Below are 16,063 nucleotides of genomic sequence, written 5' to 3' on the forward strand. Positions count from 1 at the left end.
AGTGGAGACTATTGACTCGCTGTCAGTTGGCCATGACGCTCCTGTGACTGCCAGCACTTGTTTCGTTGGGGGAGGATTGGAGGGACTTTACCGCCAAGTTTTCTCTGCATTAGCCCACCTGGTGGGGGGGGTCCAAGTATTGGAGTATTTTTCAAATCCCATTGACTCCTTACAGATGGAGAGCGAGTGTGTGGTACGCTTTAAGAATTCTGCGTGCTTGGTCCAAATTCATTCCCAACTCCAATACTTCGTTGTTTTCAGTTAGACTAGGGGGGCATCGACCTTTGTTATAACACTTGTCTGCTCTTATTTCTGTCTGCTGTCACTCCTGTTCCTGGAACCGTCCCTTGGTCACATTCTAAGATCAGATGAAAGCTTTCTTCTGTAAAGTTTGGAGCCGGTTTTAACCTGATGCTTTGTATTGTGTACTAATGCTTCCTTTCTTGGCTGGCTAGATCATGAACTTGCCTACTGATTTTATGCTTTCGGTATTTCCTCCCTCCCATCTTCTGAATTCCACATCCCCTTTAACCTTTGCTAACATACGATTCAGTTACCATAATGTTTGGTGGATGTTGTGCATCACACACTGCAAAATGCACCAACTCTCGGTATAATGCGTTAACCCACCACCTCCTGTGATCTGCTAACTTGCTTTTGAATATGGTGGTCTGGGATACCAGGGTGGCCCTCGTTTGCTCCTGTGATTTTTAATATGAAGTTAATGTACCTGTGAGCGAAGAATTGCAGTGTACTCTCTTAACCATTTATGTGGTACAAGGTACATGTTTGTTTCTACAGTTTTCTAGTGAAATATAGCTGGGGTGAGGGCTTAGAAAAGGGGTTCGTGTATCCCCAGTTGTGGAAATAGCAGGAAAAAATGTACAAATAATAAGGGAGTAGTTTGATTAGCATACTAATGAGATTTTTACTCGCTCAGTGTGTGTGTGTGTGTGTCTGTCTCTCTCTCCCCTCTTCCTTTCAATCAACCAGCTGCTGTCACCGCCACTCCTAAGGCAGTTTCCACCATGACTGTAGGTATGCTATCACTAACACTTAATGATGTGTTCCTCTTACTAAATCTGAAGTGGTTCCTACTGTTAGTAATTCTATCTGTATGAAATCTTGGCATGTTTTTGGTATTTTTTTTTTGTTTAGTAATGTTATTGACCTATGAAGTTTACATCAGGGCACTTTTTAATTTTAAAGAATTATGATCCTTTCGCATTTTGTTTGCATCTGACATAGATTAAAAGTGTGCTGCAGTGGGGATGGGTGCATTGCAAAGATGACCCTATAATGCGCAAACACATCTTGGCTCTTGATGTGGGAGTTTTAATGTATTAAAGGGATTTATTGTATTTGGCAGAATTTTATTTTTTTAAAACCTGTGATAGTTTAAAATTGCCTTCATTCAATTGCAAACCATATTGTGTTCTGCAAATCTGTTAATGAATCTCATTAAAAGGTATGGGCTCGTAGCTTTGTGTGTCTCTTCCGTCCCATGAATGAACAGGCTGCCCAAAAAGGTGGTCAATTTTAAGTCTTTACCTCGTCTCTTTTTGTGTTCAGCTCGGACAATCCTTCGACTTTTCTAACGTAAGGTGAGGGTGTCCAGTATTGGAGACTACTTGTTTCCAAGGTGTATAACTATCTGCTAATCAAAATTTAACTGACATTGAAACGACGTAAACTTAACTGCAAGACTCTGTAGTCGAATGCAACAAACCTTCTCGGTGTTGAATGCATTGGTCAACCTGCAGGGAAGAGGGTGGGGCTTCCAACATCCATAAGTGCTGCTCTCATAACTTTAAATATACTTCATCAATGATCTTCCCTCCATCATAAGGTCAGAGGTGGGGATGTTCGCTGATGACTGCAGTGTTCAGTTCAGTTTGCAACTCCTCAGATAATGAAGCAGTCCATGCCCGCATGCAGCAAGACCTGGACAACATTCGGGCTTGGGCTGATAAGTGGCAGGTAACATTCGTGCTGGGCAATGACTATCTACAAGAAGAGTGTCTAACCACTGCCCCTTGACATTCAACACATTACCATTGCTGAATTCCCCATCATTAACATCCTGGGGGCACCATTGACCAGAAATGTAACTGGACTGGCCACATAAATACTGTGGTTACAAGAGCAGGTCAGAGGCTGGGTATTCTGCGACGAGTGTCTCACCTCCTGACTCCCCAGAACCTTTCCACCATCTACAAGGCACAAGTAAGGAGGGTGATGGAATACTCTCCACTTGCCTGGATGAGTGCAGCTCCACACTCTCAAGAAGCTCGACGCCATCCAGGACAAAGCAGCCCCGCTTGATCGGCACCCCATCCACCACCTTAAACATTCACTCCCTCCACCACCGGCGCACCATGGCTGCAGTGTGTACCATCTACAAGATGCACTGCAGCAACTCGCCAAGGCTTCTTCGACAGCACCTCCCAAACCTGCGACCTCTACCACCTAGAAGTACGAGGGCAGCAGGCGCATGGGAACACCACCACCTCCAAGTTCCCCTTCAAGTCACACACCAAGACTTGGAAATATATCACCGTTCCTTCATCGTTGCTGGGTCAAAATCCTGGAACTCCTAACAGCGGTTCAAGAAGGTGGCTCACCACCACCTTCTCGAGGGCAATTGGCGATGGGTAGTCAATAAATCCCAGGAACGAATTTTTTTTTTTAATGGATTGTGTATAAACAGCATTGCATATTGGTACTCGTCACAGGAATTAAATCCACAATGCAGTTTAAAAACGAGCCGCCTTCTGATCTGGGCCCCTTCCACAAACCTGATGAGGGTAAAACTGTTCTAGCGGAGAATGAACTGCATTCAATTTGCGTGTTCCAGGGATTAAACCATCGTTGCACAGCACCAAAGAACTTGCTGACTCGCATAACCTGTTCGCGAAGATCTCAAATGCTGCACCCCCACTGACCTGTTACTTTTCAGTTTAGCAGCCTGAGGCATCCATTTACCTTCTACTCTCGCAAGAGGTCCAATAATACTACAACACATTCCGTACCAATTTTTTATAGTTTGAACTTGTGGTTTAAAAGATGTTTTCCACTGAGAAAAGTTACTCACTCTGGTAAAAGACCAGAGACATTAAAAATAAACCCCTCAAAGATCTGGCACTTTAAATTGGAGAACCTTATTAATTATTTCACAGCGGTAACCGAAGAGGGAGCACTTAATAATTAAGGAACTGTTGCAACATATTGAGTCACACTTCATTCAGTAGAAAATTTAAATGGTTTGGCTTGAAATACATTGGGAATCATTTCAAACACAGCAGCAAATCTAACTGTTGAACGTGACTACCTCGTTAGCTGCTCTAGCACTGTTTTTGGGGGGGGGGGGGGGGGAAGTTAAACCATTAAAGGTCAAAGTGGCCTTCGAATCGAGTTAATTTTAAATCTGAATTAGTAATCGTGTGACTGAATACAAAAGTGCAAATGGTTCCGCATTTATTTTGGTGGTTGCTAGTTGAGGGCCTTTGTCTTGTAAATTGCTGCTGGTTAATTAAGGAAGGTTTGATCCCAAATACCCATGCACGTTATTCTGGAAACCATACTGAAGATGGTGGTTGGTTGTTTTATTAAATGGTGCATTCTACCCTCTTTTAGATTCTTTTCCTGGCTAAGATGAACAGTTGCCTTGGTCCCTGGCTTGGCTCATTTTTTCTCTAGGTTCCTCTCCCTTTACAGAAACATAGAAGATAGGAGCAGGAGTAGGCCATTCGGCCCCTCGAGCCTGCTCCGCCATTCAATGAGATCATGGCTGATCATCCAAATTCAGTACCCTGTCCCTGCCTTCGCTCCATATCCCTTGATCCCTTTAGCCTTAAGAAATATATCTAACTCCTTCTTGAATATATTTAATGAATTGGCCTCAACTGCCTTCTGTGGTAGAGAATTCCACAGGTTCACCACTCTCTGGGTGAAGAAATTCCTCCTCATCTCTGTCCTAAATGGCTTACCCCTTATCCTTTAGACTGTGACCCCTGGCTCTGGACTCCCCACCATCGGGAACAGCCTTCCTGCATCTAGTCTGTCTAGTCCTGTTAGAATTTTATAAGTTTCAATGAGATCCCCTCTCATTCTTCTAAACTCCAGCAAATATAAGCCTAATCGACTCAATCTCTCCTCATAAGTCATTCCTGCCATCCCAGGTATCAGTCTGGTGAATCTTCGCTGCACTCCCTCCATGGCAAGAACATCCTTCCTCAGATAAGGCGACCAAAACTGCACACAATACTCAAGATGTGGCCTCACCAAGGCCCTGTACAACTGCAGCAAGACATCCTTGCTCCTGTACTCGAACCCTCTCGCTATGAAGGCCAACATACCATTTGCCGCCTTAACTGCCTGCTGCACCTGCATGCTTACCTTCAGCGACTGGGGCACAAGGACACCCAGGTCTCGTTGCACTTCCCCTTCTCCCAATCTATTGCCGTTCAGATAATAATCAGCCTTCCTGTTTTTGTCACTGATTCATGGGATGTGGGCCTCGCTAGCAAGGCCAGCGTTTATTGCCCATCCCTAATTACCCTTGAAGGTGGTGAGCTGCCATTTCAGAGGGCAGTTAAGAGTCAACCACATTGCTGTGGGTCTGGAGTCACATATAGGCCAGACTGGGGAAGGATGGCAGATTTCCTTCCCTGAAGGACATTAGTGAACCAGAAGGGTTTTTATGACAATCTGATAGTTTCATAGTCACCATTACTGATACTAGATTTTTTTAAATTCCAGTTTTATTTAATTAACTGAATTTAAATTCCTCCGCTGCCGTGGTGGGGTTTGAACTCTCCTCTCCGGATCATTTAGTTCAGGCCTCTGGATTACTAGTCCAGTAACATAACCCCTATGCTCCCTCTTCCTAATAAGGAAGCGGAGAACAGGAGTTTGCCACGTGAAGATCTGCAGGCATGTGTGCATGGTGTGCCTGCAGCAATGCAACGTTCTACCAAGTGGTCCGATTTTTAGAGAATACGTTCACAAAATTGTGATTGCAGTGACCAGTTAAGTTGGGGAATGTGCTCCGCAAGACTAAATGCGCAAGTCTTAAACTTAATGTTCCGCTTAAAAATACAGGAAACTTTGTGCTATACGGGACCGAGCTGTTGCCGTCCCATCAAAACTGCCAGACAAGCCAGCGCTAATGTTGAAACAAATGGAGATTTTGAGCTCCGTATCTGGCAACAAACCCTGTTGCTTAGCAACAGCTTCTAAACAGTTGGCTGTACCTTGCAAGTGTCTCTGTAGCTTAGCAACAGCTTCAGCGAGACCTTGCAGAGCCTGACTGGTGGGGGGGAAAAAAAGCAACGAAAAGAAAAAAAACCCTAACGAAACAGCTCCTGATTTTTGCCTGTGGCTCGAGCATTCCGGACGGTTAACCTCCGGATAAACCAAAGTTTCCTGTACCAGGTGTTCCTGCGGGGGCTGCGCGCAGAAGTGTCCAAACTCTTGAGCTTTCCTGACTCACCTTGGGAGGAGACTGAGTGGAAGCGTCATTAATTTGCATACATCAGGCTGCTGATGCAGGCTGATCTTGGGAGTTCCAATTTAGGATTCATCACCAATGGGGAAAAAAAAATAACAGCCCTCCCCGTGGGGACACCCTTGCAGCATCCTTGTTTGGTGCAGAGTTCGCAGGATACGGTAACCAGTACAGCAATAAGATGGTCAGAACAATTTTTAGTAATCCAGATTTTAAATTCAAATTTGTTGCAACTTTGCGTTGAATGGCCTCTGGTGTCTGGGATACATCATATTAATTGACCTTTTTTAATGTTCAAGGGTTCGCTTTGACAGCAAAATAGACTTTGTAGTTTTTGGCCATTAACCCTATCCCTGCCAACTGACAGTTGTATAATCGATCATATTTCCTAATCTAAGGTTTGTTCTGCAGAATCAGTAGTGGGGTAGTACACTATCGGTCCAAGCTGCGTGACGTATTGTGGAATTCGACACCAGAAGAATTGTATTTTTGTAATACTTTTAGTTTACAATAATCTCTGGAATGCAGTTTTTGCAAATCTGCGATATCCTGCCGTCGACTGCCTTTTAACACATTGTTAGAGACCTTTAAAGAAATGTTGCCTTTTAGTCACCATTGTTTTCCAAAAACAATGTCCTACAAAGGACTCTGATTAACTTTTAATATCTTTTTTTCCTTTTTTGAATTCAGTTTTAAATGTTTGAATTTAAGATGGTGCCTGTTGGTGAGCTTCTCTAAGGGGAAGAGACTTGGAGGAGAATGGCTTGGTATTGATTTTTTTTTTTAGCATCAACAGCAGCAGCTTGTATTTACAGAGCACCTTTAACATAGTAAAACATCCCAAGGCGCTTCACAGGAGCGATTATCAAACAAAATTTGACACTGAGCCACATGAGGTATTGGGGCAGATGAGCTTGGTCAAAGAGGTAGGTTTTAAGGAGTGTCTTAATGGAGTAGAGGTGGAGGGGGGGGGGGGGGGGGATTTCCAGAGCTTTGGCAGCTAAAGGCACAGCCACCAATGGTGGACCAATTTTTAAATCGGAGGCCAGAATTTGAGGAGCGCAGATATGAGGATTGTGGGGCGTGATGAGATTGGAGATAGGGTGGGGACGAGGCCATAGGATATGAGAATTTTGAAATCGAGGCGTTGTTTAACCGGGAGCCAATGTACGTCGGCAAGCACATGGGTGATGGGTGAACGGGACTTGGTGCGAGTTAGGACACGGCCAGCCGAGTTTTGGATAACCCCATGTTTACGGAGGGTAGTACGTTGGAGGCCGGCCAGGAGTGCGTCGGAATAGTCAAGTCTGGAGGTAACCATGGAAGCAGCCCCAGCACGATTCCTGTCTCCACTGATTGGTCATTCAAGTTGTAGTGTCCCATAGCTCGCTAGTTCTTCAGTTCCTCTGGTGCTGTGTGTGGGAGGAGTAGAAGGAAAAGGGTCCCTTTTTTTGGCCTGAACTGATGTGGAGGTGTGGTTTTTTGTGCACTGTAACTGGAATTAAATGATTTTGGAAGGAATTTTTTTTAATTTTTTTTTTTTAACTTCAATTAAAACTTGATCACATCGTGATGTCTGTCAGGCTTCTGAATTTAAATTGATTGTGATCTGACCATTGATCAACTGTTACAAACTCGTAGATCATTTGTAGACTGATGTTTTCCTTTCTTTTCAGAACCCGCCACCACCACCACTGTAATTCCAACAACAGCCCCCGTGTATTCACCCTCCAGCTTTGATCCGGCCAGTTTCATTGGAGGAATAGTGTTGGTGCTGGGAGCTGAGGCGGCATTTTTCTTTGCAATCAAATTCTTCAAGGCACGAGATGGGACCTACCAAACTCTGTAAGAATCAACCCTGCTTCTGAGTGGCGTGCTGCCTATTGCTGGCTTGCTTGCTGTGCTGTGGACTTATCACGTTTTTTGTCTTCCCCCCCCCCCCCCCCCCCCCACCTCCTTCGCAACTAGCTCCTTGTGCTAACATTCCTCGTGCTTTCTCCTGCCTGCTTGGTTTGCTGATGTCTAAACGTTTTACTGTTGAAACTTTTCCTTTGCCCCCTCAGTCGCTGTGTTGTTCAAAGTATTTACCCCTACATAATATGCAGAAAAGGCTAGTAGGTTAATTGGCTTTGTTTATCAAGCCTATTGATGGGCCTACAGTAGGTCCCAGACCAATTCATACAATTGTTAAATGAAGATTTTCAATAAATAGATCAAATTTGCTCTCAAGCACATCTTGTACAGTTTCTGTTACTTTCCCACCCCACTTTGAGTTGAGAAAATATAATTCAGGATAAACCCCTTGGAATGGATAAGAAATTGGCTCGGAGCGGAGGTGGTGGTGGGGGAGGGGTGGGGGGGGGGGGTGTGGAGTTAGAAACACACAAGGCAGGAGTAGGCCGTTTGGCCCCTCGAGCCTGCTCTGCCATTCAATGATCATGGCTGATCATCCAAACTTGGTACCCTGTCCCTGCCTTCTCTCCATATCCCTTGATCCCTTTAGCCTTAAGAAATATATCTAACTCCTTCTTGAATATATTTAATGAATTGGCCTCAACTGCCTTGTGTGGTAGAGAATTCCACAGGTTCACCACTCTCTGGGTGAAGAAATTCCTCCTCATCTCTGTCCTAAATGGCTTACCCCTTATCCTTAGACTGTGACCCCTGGTTCTGGACTCCCCCGCCATCGGGAACATCCTTCCTGCATCTAGTCTGTCCAGTCCTGTTAGAATTTTATAAGTTTCAATGAGATCCCCTCTCATTCTTCTAAACTCTAGTGAGTACAAGCCCAATCGACCCAATCTCTCCTCATACGTCATTCCTGCCATCCCAGGTATCAGTCTGGTTGGAGGAGACCAGGGGGTTTGGGTGGGGGCAAGGTGTGGTGCTCCAGGAATTGATCTTTGGATCTCTACTCTTAGTAACGGATTCAGAAGTAATTTTGTCAGATTCACAGACGATCCTTTACAAGGAGGTGCAGTGGAATATGAGGGAGTGGCTTGGGAAATATAAAGTTTAATTGGGCAAAAGATGTAAATGTGTAGATCAGTGAGCGATGCAATTTAACGCAGACAAGTGTGTGAAGTATTGCAGGTAGGAGCGACATGAGCACCCCCGTGAAGTGTTAAAACAGGCACGGGTGAAGTTCGGAGATCTATGGGGATTTAGTAAAGGCAACACCCGGCATGTTCAATTGTGGCAGAGAAGCAATTGGCCAAGCAAATAGAATGTTGTACTATATAATAATAAACAGTGCAGCGCAAGTCTAACCATAGTGTTCTAACCAGACCGTACCTCATGTATGATGTCCGGTTCTGGTCACTGATAGAATGGGAAGATATTCAAACCTTGGAGGAGGTTCAGCGATGAGGCTTGTGACCAATTCCCACTGTCCAAGGACTGAATAATGAGAAATGTGTTTATCCAGCCTTAAGACTGAAGGGTAACTTTATAGCAGTACAGAAAAGACGAGTCTGGAACATTGCCTGAAGCTAAACCCTGAGATTAAAGCAAAAGGGCACAGCCTCAAATAAATGAGGCAAATTTAGACTGGATACCAGAAAGCTCTTTGCATGGAGTGCAGGGTAATGGAGGCACCCTGAAATTTTTAAACAAAAAAAAAAAAAAAAAAAAATTGGATGCCGTGATGTAAGGTCATGCTGGATAGATGAGCTGAGATGTATCAATGGCCTTCATTAACTTTTCTTGCGCAAGTTGGCCTTGTGGAGCAGTGTTAGTTAGATCAAGATCAGCAGGGCATAAGAACATTAAGAATTAGGAGCAGGAGTCGGCCATTCGGCCCCTCGAGCCTGCTCCGCCATTCAATAAGATCATGGCTGATCTTCGACCTCAACTCCACTTTCCTGCCCGATCTCCATATCCCTTAATTCCCCTAGAGTCCAAAAATCTATCGATCTCAGCCTTGAATATACTCAACCATTCAGCATCCACAGCCCTCTGGGGCAGAGAATTCCAAAGATTCACAAACCTCAGTGAAGAAATTCCTCCTCATCCCTGTCCTAAATGGCCAACCCCTTATCCTGAGACTGTGACCCCTGGTTCTAGACTCTCCAGCCAGGGGAAACAACCTCTCAGCATCTACCCTGTCAATCCCCCCTCGCAATTCTATGTTGCAATGAGATCCGCAGGACCAGTGGCTTCCACCCATGCTTTCCCCTAGCTTGAGGTTGGCATCTTGGCCGTCTTGGTGATGAACTATAGTCTGCGTGAGAAACTGTCCCATAACTCCACCAAGGCACCTAGCTACACTTGGGTTTTGCACTCCATCGAGTGTGCACACACACCTTCCTGTTATTTTCCAGTGTTAATGTAATCTCAACAAAAATAGGTTATCGGAGATCAATTTCAGGAAGTTACTGGGTTTGCAGCGGTACCACTAATGATGGCCTGATTTTTCTTTTTGGCTGGTCGACTGCCAGGAACCGGTGGGCACAAGCAGCTTTCAGTACCTTTTTGCTGAATCACCTATGAACCCTTGCATGTTTCTGCTTGTGTGCAGTGGTTTCCTCTTTCCCTTCTTTCCCCCCCCCACCTCTTTCCTCTCTGGCTCCTCTTTCCTGAAGGCGGTACTCTAATGTCTGCGCTTCTGTAAGTGCCAACAGCCGTCTAGTACCGCATCCAAGTACCTAATTTTTTTTTTTTTTTGTTTGTGAGTAAGCTGATAAATCCTCAGAGCATCGCAGTGGAGCCTGACCCTGGCCAACAGGAGGCAGTGAATGGTGATTAGGAATGGGAGCTCTAACGCCACTCTTTTTCTCCCCCCCCCCCCTTCAAAAACTCTGCCTGGGTCATTCAAGTGCAGTGCTTCCACCAATGGAAGGGAATGGTAGCATAGTGGTGATACTGGACTAGTAATCCAGAGGTCTGGACTAATGATCCCGAGCCATGAGTTCAAATCCCACCACGGCAGCTGGGGAATTTAAATTCAGTTAATTAAATAAAGCCAGTGTCAGTAAGGTGACCATGAAACTACCGAATTGTTGTAAAAACCCATCTAGTTCACTAATGTCCTTTTTTAAGGAAGGAAATCTGCTGTCTTTACCCGGTCTGACCTATGTGACTCCAGACTAGGCCCACAACAATGTGGTTAACTCTTAACCACCACCTTCTCGAGGGTAATTAGGGATGGGCAATAAATGCTGGCTTTTGCCAGCTATGCCCATATCCCGTGAATGAATTAAAGTGCCTTGCTGCTGCCGTGGCTGACCTCCGTTAACTCTTGATTGACCCTGGATGGAAGCTGGGACTTTATTACTCTACTCTACACTTGTAACCTCTTGATAGCTTGTCCAAGGCCCAAAATAAAAAATGATCACTGGGCTTCAGCTCCCACATAGGAACAGGAGGAGGCCATTCAGCCGCTCGAGCCTGTTCCACCATTCAGTTAGATCAGGGCTGATCTCTACCTCGACTCCATTTACCTGCCTCTGCTCGATATCCCTTGATACCCCTCACCTGGCAAAAAAATTAATCTAGCGATCCCGGTGTCTCAAATTTCAATTGACCACCCCAGCATCCACAGCCTTTTTAGGGGAAAGAGGGTGCCAGATTTCTACTACCGTTTGCTTGATAAAATGCTACCTGATTCTCTCTGGGGTGAGGAGGGGACCTCCGCAAGGAATATTTTTACAACATCCAGTTCTAACTTCTGTTTGCGTTAGTTGCCATTTGTCGAACCTTATTATTACAAACTGGAGGGGGGGCAGGGGGCAGTGAAATCGTTCTTGTTTTAACACCCTCTCTCAGCAATAGATTGTTTTCAACGGCGCCAAGGTAAGCATTTATTACCAGATGTTTGTGATAATAAGGTGCTGCTGTAGTTTGTGCGCTGGCTGGCATTGTCCTCTGTGCTTCATTTGTCTTTTTTTTGTTTCATCTTAACCCTTTACATGCTGCGAGTAGTGAGGAGGCACAGTAGATTGTAAGAAGTGGCTGCAACATCACCCTGCTCTAATGGAAGTAATAGTCTGCCCTGTAGATGAACAGCAAGATAAAACTCCATTTTACTTTTTTTTTTTTAAATCTTTGTAACGATGCACTTAAGCGCATCTTTATTCGTGTGGTGTGCATTTGTTTAAATTCTGTTTGCAATGATTGATCTAATTTTTTGAGGGTTTAATATGGTATGTATACAGTGACCGATCATGCTCTTAAAAAGATTCACTTTGTGCAATTAGCAGTATTCACAAATTTACACACGTTGGGTTGGTACAAAGCTGATGCTCAGTAAATTTTTTTATAAAAATCTACATATATTGCTGTTAACGGCAGCTTAATTTAGCTACCCTAGCACTCGGAGAACCGTTCTACAAGTAGCCAGCCCACAGTTTGCTCTTGGCGTTGCAACGTGAGCTGCTGATTACACTAAATGTTCAAGCCCAGTTTGGTTTTAGTTTTCCCACTTTTTTTCAGGATTCTCTTTTTTCTTCCCCCCCCCCCCCCCCCCCCCCCCAGGTTCCTCGACATATTTTGTTGGTTAGAAATTGGTTTACGACTTGCTCTCTGGCATGCGCCAATCTCGCTCTAACCAGTAGCTTGAAGGTGTCTGGGCCAACGCACCCCCCCCCCCCCCCCCCCCCCCCCGCTAAATTAGTTTTTTTTTCTTTTGGCCCTTTAATGGGCTGCGCGGGCTGTTCAGAATTCCGCGCATGTGCGGTTTTCTATTTAAAAGCCGGCCGCGTGAGAACGCTGAGCGGCCGCACAGCTTAAAAGGAACGTTAGTCGGGACAACAGAAAACGCTGGAAAAACTCAGCAGGCCAGGCAACATCTGTAGAGAGAGAGAGAGAAACAGTCAACGTTTCAGGTCGAAACCCTTTGTCAGAACTGAGAAAAAAGCAGGAAATGAAACAGATTAAAAAGCAGGTTTTAGGGGCTGGGAAATGGGGGAGGGGATGAAAGAACTAAAAGGAAGGTCTGTGGTAGGATGGAAGGCAGGAGAAGTAGAGATATTCAAGGCAAGACCAGATGGTAATGGGGCAGTTAGTCAGGACCACTTGTCTTGGGTATATTTTGTTCTCTTCCCCCGCCCCCCCCCCCCCCCCCCCCCTTTCCCAGGGAAGCACCAAGCCTCCCCTGATGGTCTGACTGAGGATGAGTGCTCTGTCTGTGGGGATCAGTAATATCTGCCTTCATCAATGGCCTAAGTCACCGGGCCACAGTTTTATGTTGCTGCAATTGTCAACTGCGCCTATGATGGCGTGACCTTTCGACTGGTAAACCCCAGTAAATAAATTTTAAGCCTTTGTTAACCACTATTACCTAGAGAAAGCCTTACCAGCTTTATTTCCATTTTTTATGTCTTTGGACCTATCAGTAGGCAGTATTCTAGGACCAGAATCCCGAATATTGTGGGGTTCCCCCCGGAATGAAGTGGCGGGTCACCCTTCTGCCCTGCCATAGTCTGCACTGACTGGACAGGGTGATCAATGAGCGTATAGCAACAGATGTAGTAGTTTTAATACTCCAGGCAGACTGGGGTAAAAAGCTTCTAGTTAAGTGTATATGCACTTGAAGTGCTGTAACCTACAGGGCTACGGACCAAGTGCTGGAAAGTGGGATTAGGCTGGATGGCACTTTGTCGGCTGGCACGGACAAGATGGGCCGAATGGCCTCCCTCTGTGCTGTAAATTTCTGATTCCAAGTGTGTAGGCGACGGGAGGAGGGGGATATTTCTTTGATGGAGAAGTTTAGATTTAAACTCTGAACGAGGAGGAAATGGTCAGATACCAGATTTGCAGTAAGACTCTATTTATTTTTATCGCTCACTCAAGGTATCATTTGTGTCCTGTCCTAAATGGCCAGCTTCCATGGTTAATCTTTTTGCTGTATTTATTACCAAGTTTAGCAATTTTAATATTGCATCATTGTCAAGTCCAGCACCAGCATGTGTGAATCCTATTATACTGTGTGTGCGCGCCTGCTGTGCCAGCCAGTGTTCTCTGGGCCACGCGGCCCCCTCAGAAATTCCCGCACGCATGGTTTTTGAATTTAAAAGCCCGTGAGCCGGCAGCGCGGGAGCTCAGCGCAGCTTAAAGGGAGCACCGGCACCTACTTAATCCGCCCTGCGTTAAACCATTTCAAAAGCAGTCTGCCGTGCTCCGCATCACCCGTGTGTTGCTCTGTTCTTTACGGTAGCCGTCACCGCTCAGCGACGTTACCTGGCTTAGTGAGAATTGGCAAGACACCCAGGTGGTAAATGGCAGCTCGCTGAACCAGTGACTGCTTGTTTTAAAGTCCTGTCATTCACACATCATACAGTCCTAGAATAGTACAGCACAGGAGGCGGCTGTAACCAATTCCCTTTTGAAGGCGACTATTGAATCTGTATCCACCGTCCTTCCTATCGGGCAGCGCATTCCAAATCCTAACCACTCGCTGCGTAAAAGTTTTTCCTCGTGTTCGTTTGCCAATCACGAGTATCTCCTGGAATGGCGAGCGAAAACTGAATTTTCCCCATTTCAAATTTAGTTTTAAAATTACAACACTGTTTTTGCTAGTATGCTTGAATGTTGCATTCTCACCTCCTGCTCGGGAATTGTCCAACTCTTGTTTCACCGTCCTCTGTTCTACCAGCTGTAGTTGCTCATTCAGCTACTATGTCCATTGTTGTCAGCCTGTGGCTCACTGGGCAGCATCCTCTCCTCTGGAGTGGGACTTGAACCCACAACCTTCTGACTCAGACTTGAGCACAGAAATCTAGGCTGATGCTCCAGTGCAGGGCTGAGGGAGCACCGCACTGTCGGAGGGGCAGTACTGAGGGAGCACCGCACTGTCTTGAGGTGACGTCTTTCAGATGAGGCTTTAAGCTAAGGCCCCGTCTGCCCTCTCGGGTGGACGTAAAAGATCCCATGGCACTATTTTGAAGAGCAGGGGAGTTCTCCCCAGTGTCCTGGTCAATATTTATCCCTCCAGCAACATCACTAAACAGATTATCTGGTCATTGTCACATTGCTGTTTGTGGGAGCTTGCTGTGCTCAAATTGGCTGCTGCGTTTCCTACATTACAACAGTGACTACACTTCAAAAAGTACTTCATTGGCTGTAATGTGCTTTGGGACATTTGGTGGTAGTGAAAGGTGCTATAGAAATGCAAGTCTGTCTCTTTCTTTGTTGCACTCCCTCCCTTAACATTTCAGCTGTCATCACCTCCCATTTGCTTTCAGGCTCCAAGATCCTTATGGCACTTTGGCTGCCTTCCAATCCCTCTCTTCCCTTCTCCCTCTTGCTCGGAGTCCACTTCATTGTTCAGTGCACTGTAAAGCACTCTACATGAGGACCTCAAGAAATTGAAGCCATTGAAAACCCAGTGAGCCCAGCACTTGCTGGCCGCTGGAATAATCAGCTGGCATTACATTTAACAATGGGCGCTTGACTCGCAAGCTCATTAAACTAGATGTTTTATAACTTTAACAGCGCGATGTTGAGGCTGAGCTCCCCTTTTTTACAAGGGGTCTCCAATGTAGTCGACACTGGCAATTCAACACCATCTCCAACAGAGTTTTGGGCCCCCGAGTTTTTCGCGGAAGTCAGTTCATTTTAAGGAGCTAAAATAATTAAAGTTGGATAATCCCCATGTGCATCACCTGTTGGTTTGGATTCTGCTTTGACCAAACCTTCTGATTTTATCTCCTTGCATTTCACATCTGAAAATTGATGGGGATTAGCAGCTGACAGCCTTCGGATTCACAGCACCAACTATTGACTCTAGTATAATTAGTGGGGAGCAGTTTGGAAGGAAAAAAAAAGTGGTTGGGTTTGGGGGGGGGGGAGAAATTCTGTAGCAATGTCTAACGGCAGAGTTGGAGAATATTAAGGGCCCATGTGTGTTTATATATCTACGGTCTAGTTTATATGGACCAAAGATGCTGTCTCTTTACTTCTAATTGTATTGTGCATAATTTTAAGGTGTTTAACTGCTGTGATATTTTTTGGGTGAATTAAAATAATCTCTTGTTCTGTTGGAATAGGATATAATCACAGGAATGGAAGAAATGGGCTTGAAGTGGCCAAAAAAAATCTGCGCACTGTCTCCCAGCAAACATTATGAAATAAAGTTCTCTTCACTAATGTCATACATTTTATGTTGATTTTCAGTGGATGTGATTAAAAGGTTGTGTTTGCCTTTGACATGGTGGATTTAGTTGGCTGCGAGTGCAAGATTACACTCTGGACGTGTCTTCTGTGCTGCGACCCCCATATTGAGAATATAATGGCCCAGGAGCCTTTAACAAAACCGTCTGGTGATGGTTTGACTCCATTTATTTTTGAACCAGACTACACACAAAATGGTGTGACTTTTTTAATAAAAGATCTTGGTACGGACAGTTCTTGCTTTGGAACAATTTTTTTTTTTGTTGCTTAAAATCCAAATATTTATGATCTAGTTTTAACAGAATTTAATCATGAGAAGCTAAATTATTTCGTGTGTGTGTGTGTCGCTGTAACGTACCAAAACTCAAACTTTTGCACAAAGTTCTGATGAACAAAGGAGAAGGCGGCAAGACTTGTGTTCCACTGTGTAATATTGAGAAGATT

The 16,063-nt window shown here is 45.0% G+C and overlaps 1 protein-coding gene across 7 annotated transcripts in view; it reads left to right on the plus strand.

Moving 5' to 3' along the window:
- cd164l2 (CD164 sialomucin-like 2) overlaps positions 1-16,063 on the plus strand; it is a 65,561-nt gene that overhangs the window by 41,986 nt on the left and 7,512 nt on the right. For 3 of the 7 annotated variants that reach the window (XM_085963007.1, XM_085963008.1, XM_085963009.1), the window contains exon 5: positions 7,186-7,354. In XM_085963007.1, coding sequence (XP_085819133.1) covers positions 7,186-7,354 — 169 coding nt within the window. Of the gene's footprint in view, positions 1-7,185; positions 7,739-11,431; positions 11,910-15,495; positions 15,853-16,063 lie in introns of those variants that run through there. The other 4 variants (XM_085963011.1, XM_085963005.1, XM_085963006.1 and 1 more) reach the window with 4 other exon arrangements.

This window comes from Somniosus microcephalus, chromosome 20 (assembly GCF_052327205.1).
Source record: "Somniosus microcephalus isolate GS21.2 chromosome 20, FLI_Smic_1.0, whole genome shotgun sequence".
Lineage (NCBI taxonomy): Eukaryota > Metazoa > Chordata > Chondrichthyes > Squaliformes > Somniosidae > Somniosus > Somniosus microcephalus.